We start from the raw sequence: 9584 nt of genomic DNA on the forward strand, positions 1-9584 counted from the left end.
GTTACATAATAACTGTATATGAATATATAAAGTCTACAGGCTTTGATTTCTCATTTCCATATAGAGATATGAAACTGGGGTACAAAGGTAATCCTTTGCACAAATGCATGTAAAATAAGCCTTGTTTTGTAGAAAACTGCCTAATTTTCATTTCAAATTTTAATTACTTCTTAGGAATAAATCTTTAATTCTTAAAAATTAAAGTTTTTTTTTTTAATGTCCAAAAATACATGAAAACTGTTACGACTTTTTAAAAGAAAGTAAACAGCTTTATTATCGTTCAGTGCAATAGAGCTTTCTTCTGCCCTTTCTAGATGCCAAGGGACAACTTCATTATTAATATTATTACCAGAAGCCAGAAGAGTCATAGAGACCCTGCTCCCATTGCTTGGTTTAAGCAACATTACTGTGCCAATCTGGGAGAAAGTGTAAGTGTCTACATCTTTTTTACTGCATCCACGGTTTTATTTATTTTGCCTTCACATTTTCCTGACTTGTACAGATGGCAATCCAAAATATGCTGTCCATTAGTGGAGTTTCGACTGCCCAGGTGGGGTCAATGGATGATTCATTTCCGTTACAATTCATCACTGATTATTTCTCATTTCTCACCCAAGAAACAGGAGGACTGTAAGGAGGTTCGTACCATCCGGAGCATAACTGCTGAATGCTTTATGGTCACAGAGTCGACGGAAGATATTTGCTCTTTGGACCACAGTGTACATGTAGAAGGTGCAGATGTACTTTCTTGCATAAATCTAGCTTTACATTAAGAACACACAGTAGGACATGGTTTGCTCACTTTAAATATGTTCCTGTACTTTATTATGTAATTGCATTTTTATTGATTTTTTGGGGAAAAAAACAATATCTGTAGATGTAAGAGAGGATCTGGATGGAGTAGTGGAATCTATTACAGAGGCAGTCAAAGTGGAGAACACCCCAGCTGGTGAGTAGCATCAAAGCACCACATCAATAATCAGAGTTTACATACATCCACTCCATGGACACCAGTTTAAAAATTATACTTTTATTTCAAATATAAAGGCTCAGAATGCAAGAAGTTGAAGAGAGTACGCATCATCTTCAGACGAGCATGGCAGGCTCTAAAAAGCACCTTGTCCTGTGCCAAGCGCTCCAACAAAATTAGCCCTACTCTTTAACTTTTCCCAGCTCTTTTTAGCAATTTATTTTGTATTTCTTTTTTCCCTTCATTTTCCCCAACCTGTCTTTTCATTTTCTGAAAAAAACATCTTTTGACTTTTTGATTTATTTCTGATTAATAAATTTTACTTCATGCAAAGATTTTGTTTGTTTGCATTCTGGACCTTTTAATCATATTTTCATTCTAAAACCAGCCAGGTTATGATTCTAATTCAGCCAAATAAATCTTGAATGATTCAACTCACTTTAATAACATTTTTAGATTATCACATATATGTACAGTTTCATGTCACTCAGCATTAAGAGAAAATTTCACACTCACCTTTAGTGAGAGCAAGTACAGTAAAGAGAAAACACAAACTGAGCATCCTTGTCTCTATGGAAACACCACTGACCTCCCAGCACACACTGACAACTCTACACCCAGATCTCCACTACCACTGTGGACACACACTGACTCCAGAACTCTCACAGCATTACTTCAGTACTCCAGACCCTAATGTCCACCCATCAGAGAGGAACTGGGAACAAATGAACTTGGCCAGAGCTCTTATGTTTCTTTTCAAGTTCACATCACCAGCTTTACGGAGACATACAAAACCACACACAGTGCCCTCATGTCCTTTGACCTGTGAGGTCTCTGGTTGTTTCTTCCTTTGTGATGTATCCTATAACCCCACACTGACCATGATGCTGCATCTGTGAAACCATATAGGAGACACACATGCTCATTATAAAGCAAAGGGGGTGGAGTCTGATGTAGAGGAGAGAAACAAACAGACATATATTATCCCATCGCTCTTATTCTCAAACTCCTCTTTTTAAGTTTATAGTTTTAAAATGCAGTTTATAGAGTTAATCACCTCAAAGCTTGCACATATACAAATTTTTGCATTACTTTTTCATGGCTTGAGATATTTTATGTTTGCATTATCTTATGATGTCCTGTGTACTTAATATGTTATTAATTGTATCAAATTTGATTTATTGGTAAATATACTTTGAACTATTATGCACTGTCACTACAGAATGCTGTCTGCTTTATGTCTCCAGAGACTATAAGCATGCAAACATACATACACACACACACACACACACACACACACACACACATTCAAGAATTTCTAGATAGTGAGAGGACCTGCTTTTTGTTTGGTTTTTCAGTTTCCACATCACAATAATTTGTTGTGGACCATTGCTTATGCAGAAATGTTCTTTAAGATTTTTTGTGAGTGTGATGGAAATTATTATTCGATCATGTATTATCATGTGATTCATATATAATCATGTTAATCCTTTCTCTATGTAATCCTATATGAATAGTTTAGTCTGCACATTCTGTCTTTGTATATTGTGTGAACAAAACGACTGCTGAATCAGCTGCTTCGTGATCTTGCATGTGTCGTGCGACTAATGCTGATAAAGAGGAACTAGCAAACTGTGTCTGTCCTGGTGGAACAGAGCATCCTGGTATGTGCAAAAGTGTTTAGCGCGATAAGGAGCAGGAAATGGGTAAATAGGATGACCAAGCACCCCTCCCTGGGGGAAGTGAAGTTTAGATATAAGGAACAGAGTCAGTCTACCTCTTTAGAGCTTTCGCTTTAGAGCATTAGCTCTCACACAGCTGTGTTTTGTATGTCTTATTTTCTTTATTAAATTATTCTTTTAATCACGTCTGACTTGCTGTTTATTCAAAATTCCACCACATGAGTAATATGAAGTTCTGGATTTACTGAATGAGTCAAAAACAAACAACAGAAACCTGCATTACTCACAATAAGAACTCACAATTTGAACTTTGATGAACTCTATTAATCAGCCTTTGAACATAGACATGGTTTGGTAGTACATGAGCAGTCCCTTTTCTCAGTGAAGTACTGACATCTCTCCTCACAGTACACAATATTACCAAAATTATTAGTAACCATACCAGTCCTACTCATACTAAACCTGTTCTGTACTAAATTAAATTCAAACTGGACCTGCCATTGAGAACACACTGGAGCCTAGTCCTAGTTTTAGTCTGTGTTTAAAACATCATCCTTTATCCAAATTTCACATTAGAATAGACCCAGCAGTCAAAGTTGTGCTGTTTTGATTATTACACTACACTTTACAGAATAAATGTAGTATTTTGTACTATTTCTAGCTAGAAAACACTGATAAGCCTGTCATGGCATAAGGCAAGAAATAGACTAGAAAGAAACTGAGCTTGTGAGTGTGTGACCACAGCTCAGCTGCAGAGGTGCAGAAGCAGCACGGTTGTCACTTCTGGTCTAAAATGGGCTTTAGACTCTGATCTGGCATACACTGCCCACTGGTTGGAACTGTGAGAAATGAAACCACAGCAGACGTTAGACATCCTGAGCTCTCAGACCAGAACAGTCTCCTCCTTTTTCTGGGGTGTTCATAAGGTGTTTTGAGACCAAAATGTTTATTGACTTTAAAAACTGCACATACTCACATTAAAATACATACACATATCTAATACTTTTCTACCACAATTTAGTCCACAAACCATATTTTTCTCACACCACTAATAGATTAAGAACACTGCTGTAAAAGTGGAGCCTGTATGTTATATTTGATGTATTCACTGAGCTGAGTTATTTCATGACACAAGTATTTACATGAAAGTAGAGTCATACACTACCATGACTGCAGACATTAGCATTAGGGTGTTTATACAGCAGGAGACAAACAGGGAATATCTGGGAACAATTACTGGGAGGGGTAAGAGACAAAATTCACATGAGACAAATGTCAAGGGGCAGAGCAGGGGAGAAGCTACGAACCAAAACATTCAAAAGCACATGGAGACAAAGACATACTAAAGCAATAACATGTAATTGTGTTCTACTCTTTACCACAGTGTAGCCTATAGAAACATATACCAGGAAATCTAATATAATTATATTTTAACTATATTAAAAAGTACACAGACTTCATAAGATGGAATCATACGATATGCAGAAATATTTAATAATTATTTGTTAAGAAAAACATTTTTCCAGTTCTACCTGAAAAAAGTCAGCTTGCTTAAATAACATTTTTATATTAACAAATAAATGTACAATTTAATGCAATTCAGCATTAAAAGAGAATTTCACACTCACCTTTAGTGAAGAGAAGACACAAACTCAGCAGCATTGTCACTATGGAAACACTAGCACACACTGACAACTCTACACCCATAACTCCACCACCATTGTGGACACACACTGACTCCAGAGATCAATCCAGAAATCTCTCAGCCGTACTTCATTGAAGTCCACAAGGATGTCACTACAGTAATGTAGTGTCTTGTGAGTCCTGAGAACACCTGAGGTCTGTTTTTTCATTGTGTAGTTTCACAGAGCCCACGGGGCCCCTGGTGCCTCTGTGAACTAGACATGCATGTTGTGGTTTCAGTGTGTGGGGGAAGAAAGACGAGGCTTGAGAAACCACCAGAAGGCTGAAAAAGCCTCCTTGTTGACAACTTGCCATTAAAGCAGCCATGTAACACAGCCAGTCTACTGGTGGACAAAATCTGCATATGCTACTTATAGTGTAGCCATAACACTTTATAAACATAAAATACATAAAATCAGCAATAGAGTGTAAATATAAAGTGTATACACAGCAAACATCACACAGCATAAATACATAAAATCAGCAATAGTGTGGGTTGTTTTTTGGTAATGAATGGTTTTTCAAACTATGGATGTTTATGTCCCCTCCACCACAAATCCTTTTTTCTTGTATTAAAGTGTAAACATTTGTATTATTCTATTTATTGCGTATTTGAAAGATATTTGACAAGCCAGTTAAACAGAGCCTGGGTGATCAGTTATAATTAGACTCTGCCTTTGATATGAGCCGTTACACTTAATACTAAAAATTGCTGGTTAAAACCTCAAGGACCAAAACCACGACTAACAGCTCGCTCAGATCACGTGTTTCTTTTTAAAAACAGCTCAGCTAGCACAGAGGTTTAAATCCAGTCATTGCGGCCCCCAGTAACATCATTATTTATCATGTTCCTGTGTCTCATACACCTTCACTTGGGCCCAATCACATTTCACCCCTTGACCCTACCACTTAGCACTGGCCCTCCATATGTGGTGTTCATGAGTAGGGGTTGGGTGTCTGATAGAGGGCTAGGGTGAGGTCTTAGGGCTAAATGGCCCTCCAAACTGAGGGATTCAGAGTCTCACTCAAAATTGAGTGTTATGAGAAATTTCTCAGAATTCCTTGTGAATCATTGAAAAATGGATGCAGAAGCAAGGGGGAAGATTTCAACCACTACCCTTTGTAACTCAGTCCCAAGGGGCAAGATGACACTTGAAAACAAGGGGTAGGAGGAAAAATGAGAGGGGATTGGGCCTTGGTAAAAATCTAAGCACTAAATCTAGGAATAAAATGGTTTTAAAAATATTACTTTTAATATGCATGGTTTTACCTAATCCTAGAGATATATAATAAAGTTAAGATATCTGTTACAGGAAAAGGGGGTTTTCAGATCCAGTACAGACATTAAGTCATATAAGATCAAATACATTTGAAAAAAGAACAAAACTTTTTACTCTCTAATGCAGCAGCTTAAAAAAAAAAAGATCCCCTCTAAAATCCTCAATGTCAGATCTAGCTACCATACATTGTACATTCTTTAAATGGAGAACAGCATTTTGAAGTTTGATTTCTGACTCAGTTACTGTTCAAATGGACAAACTACAACTGTATACATATTTTTACAAAAATGGCCCATCCAGTTACTGGCTTAGACACAGCGTTAGTGTAATTCTTATTCCTTTATCTGACACCAAATCAAAGGTGATAAATCTGATTTTGAACCCTGACAGACTCAGAGGGGCCTGGATGTTGCACCAACTGCTGTGATCAGATCATCATAGCGAATCAACATACAAGACAACACACTGGGAAAGAATTCAAAACTGATTTATAAATGAATCACAGGACAGTTAGAGAGTTTGGAGCTTAATGTATGTTTGTCACATCGCTATGTCTGTTTTAGAATTACATAGCTCCATATGACTTAAGTAATACGTGTATGAAACACTGATACATATGACAAACATCCCTAATGTTATAACTGCCCCTGATTTGTGTGCTACAGACTGCCATGATTGGTTTGTCAAAACAAATGAAGACCCATTCAAATATCACTCAACAACTTTATTTCCATTCAGATGCCTGGGTTTGAATACATCTGTATTCACTGTGCCATCAGCAATAATCCAACAGTCTGTTACTTTTTCTCATATCTGGTGTATGGGAACTGGACTAAGTCTGAAAGGTGCATTTAATTTTAAGTTTAATTATAGCTAAATGAAGTCCCTTCTATTTGTAGCTCACTATACTAGCACAACCTTTAGCCTTTCATTGCTCCGAGATAATACAGAGATGTGACTATATTTGTTGCTAATTGATATGAGAGAGAATTCAGTAGCACTCCCATCGTACTGCTGACTAGACTGTGTGGGAGACGTCTACCACTACACAGTGGGGTCGGTTATCTTTCCCATGAACAGGATACTCCTGGTGTTCTTCTCCACAATGAAGACTAGGAACAGTCTGTTGACTTCTGTTTTGAAAAGCAATGACAAGGGCATGAATTCAAGAGTAGTTGCAGCTGCAGCCTGAGTGCCCAGCTCATCCACACTGAGGATGGCCTTGTGCAGGACCTGTGGGGAAGGACCAGTCTGGGCAGTCATTGAATGACACTTTAATGTATGTAAGCAGTAGATGCATTAACTTCTGAACAGTCCTTGGTGGACAACAGATGGAATTTGCCTGCTGCTTCTCACCAGTGTGTTGACTGGATGTCAAAGCATTGTGCAGTGTGTTGATTGTAAAGTGTCCTTGGGTACTTGAAAGGCACTATACAAATGTAACTTTATATTGTGTCATATCAAGAGAGGCAAACCTAGAAATTCACTTTTTTTTTTTAAATTTGAGGCTCAGAGTGCAGTCAAAATTCTACTGGATATTTAAGATGGGCAGTCTATTAACAATATTTCCCACACTCATAATGTGACACTCTAGACATGACAGCATTTCTCCACATACCTTGGAAACTGCCACCTTGGCCCCTGTACTGATTCCAGAGAAGTCTGCACTGTCTGAGAATGCATCAACCATTCCCATCTCCTTCAGAGTGTCCCCAAGACAGGAGGAAGCAGACACTGAGAACTTGGGCATATACAAGTCCAAAGTGCTGGAGAACAGACATGGTCAGTCATGCAAACGCACTCTTACATGGAATAGCATAAGCAAAAATATTTATTTAATACATTTTTGTCATTGGTAACCTTGTCAGGGAGTAAAGGTTTTACTTTGTGGTAGTACTTAATATGTATAAATGAAAGTATATTTTAAAAAGCATTTCATGATACATTACATTTTGTGGACTTTGTCCTTCCAGTACTTGAGGTGATCCTTGCTGATGTGTTTCTCCAACTCCTCCATTTTTCCCTGGTCAGGCAGAACGATCATCATGGAGGCGTTTCCATTATATGGCAGCATGATAACGGACGTAAAGTTGCCCTGGTCATAGTAGAAGTCATATTCACCATTTCTGTTCATCATATCCACAGACACTGTGGTGTTCTCATCCACATGAAAGTCACCTTTGCTGGTGTCCTCCACTTTAAAAGCCTCTTGCCATTTACCTGACAGAGTGAAATACAAAACTGGTTACTGCAGTTCAGGTGAAATACATGAAAAATTATTTAATCTCTAGTGGGTTCTACTTGTCTACTCTTACCTTTGAAATACATATAGTTGATGAGCATCATCACAGTGGCAGCATCCAGACTCTTGACCATATCAGTGATCATGTCCTTGGTCTTTTTGGCAATTAACTTGTTGATCTCTTGCACAGCAACTTCAGGTGTGGAAAAGTCCACACTGAAGGCTTCACCTTTGTAAAAGTGCTGGATGTCTTTCAGAAACTTGTCTTCAGGCTTGAAGCCTTTTTGTACAGCTGCAGCTTCTCCTATCTCCAACAGTAGGGCATCCTGGTTGTGGTCCAGCATGTAGAGAAGGTGCTCATAGCCTTCATTAACCTGATCAGCTGTGAGAGCACTGTAGTCCAGGGTGCTGAAGATTTGTGAGTGGGTATTGCTCTTGGTCCCCAGGGCCAGCATGGATAGAGCCATGGAGATACTCAGAGGAGAGAAGAAGATATTCTTGCCCTGGGTGTCAGGATGGCTGGCCAGCTTCTTGTAGAGGGAGAAGGCAAAGTCTGCATTGTGGGGTGAGAGTTTGTGGCAGGGTTTGTCTTCTCCATCGTGATGGGGGTGGGCTGCATCCTTGCCATGATGGAGATGTTGATGGTGATCTGCTGAATGGTCTTGATCATGATCCTGGTCCTTGATGCCTACAGTCCAGTCCACTGACAGTATGAGAACAACAATCAAACAGCACTGGACCTTTCCCCACATTTTAACACCTGCAGAAGCACTGCACAGATTTAAAATGTGTCACATGCAGGTTCATTTAAACACAACTCCACATGGATTTTCATAAGAGAGGTATATACGTGATAGCCTGCATGGAGACTACTTCTGAGTCTAGTCTTTAATTCCATTTTTAGATTTTTAAAGATGTAATAGATGGCTGTTGAAGTGTTTGTCATTTAGTTCAAACAAGATCTGAGGAAAAAATTAGTTGTATCTCCAGAATATCAGTCATCTTACAGTACATTTACTTACCATCCACGTCCTGTCAGAAATAAACTATTAGGATTGAGTTCATTCATTTTATAGCTTATTTGATGTAATCTGAGGTCAGTCCTTTAAACATTAACCACTGAGGGGGTGTTTCAAATAGAGCAGGAATATTGTACAGCATTTATCCTTTAGTTAACATTAATGATGCCAAAACCCTGTACGCTGACATCGATAGCTCTGGTATTGATTCCTGTGAGTCTGTGTAGTCTCACTCCAAACTCAGCTGCTGCAGTCTTCGAACACGCTAACTGATTTGCGTACATAAATGCAGTTATTTTTATCAGCTATACAGGAAGGCAGTCTTTTTTTTCATATTAACTAACTTGTACTTAGTACTTTCAGAGCTCTTTGTACTGTTGGTGCCACTGACCTCTCTGAGAACTTTCACACAGTTTGAGCGATTCCTGGCCGTCACAGCTAGTTTTGAAAGCTTTTTGAAAATGCACATTTGGTTACACAGCACGTTTAAGTCTCAAGTGTTGCACTTTTATTTATTATTTATTTACCTCATATTTCAACATAATACCTTTGTGCACAAGGGACTCAGTCTCTCTTACAGAGTAACTGTAAGGAGAGTGAGCCCTCTGAGTGAGCGCATGGTCACACACACTTTCTTTAGTTCCTCTACATCCTTGTGGTTTCCCTGACCCCTCTGCTGTTCCTCAAGTGCTCCTTTCCTGGACGACA

General features: G+C 38.6%; 1 protein-coding gene and 1 long non-coding RNA gene across 2 annotated transcripts; one reads left to right on the forward strand and one right to left on the reverse strand.

Moving 5' to 3' along the window:
• Positions 1-320: 320 nt before the first annotated feature.
• LOC145660193 (uncharacterized) lies at positions 321-2775 on the forward strand. The gene is made up of 4 exons (XR_014126378.1): positions 321-428; positions 618-732; positions 878-949; positions 1048-2775. It is a non-coding gene; the product is annotated as an uncharacterized LOC145660193 (long non-coding RNA).
• Positions 2776-6659: 3884 nt separating this feature from the next.
• On the reverse strand, positions 6660-8609 carry LOC145660194 (alpha-1-antitrypsin homolog). The gene is made up of 4 exons (XM_081724366.1): positions 7931-8609; positions 7565-7835; positions 7234-7381; positions 6660-6848 (listed from the first exon to the last, which is right to left on the reverse strand). Exons 1-4 carry the CDS (start codon positions 8607-8609, stop codon positions 6660-6662), a joined length of 1287 nt encoding a protein of 428 aa, XP_081580492.1.
• Positions 8610-9584: the final 975 nt, after the last annotated feature.

This window comes from Electrophorus electricus, chromosome 2, assembly GCF_041902795.1.
Source record: "Electrophorus electricus isolate QZ-2024a chromosome 2, ASM4190279v1, whole genome shotgun sequence".
NCBI lineage: Eukaryota > Metazoa > Chordata > Actinopteri > Gymnotiformes > Gymnotidae > Electrophorus > Electrophorus electricus.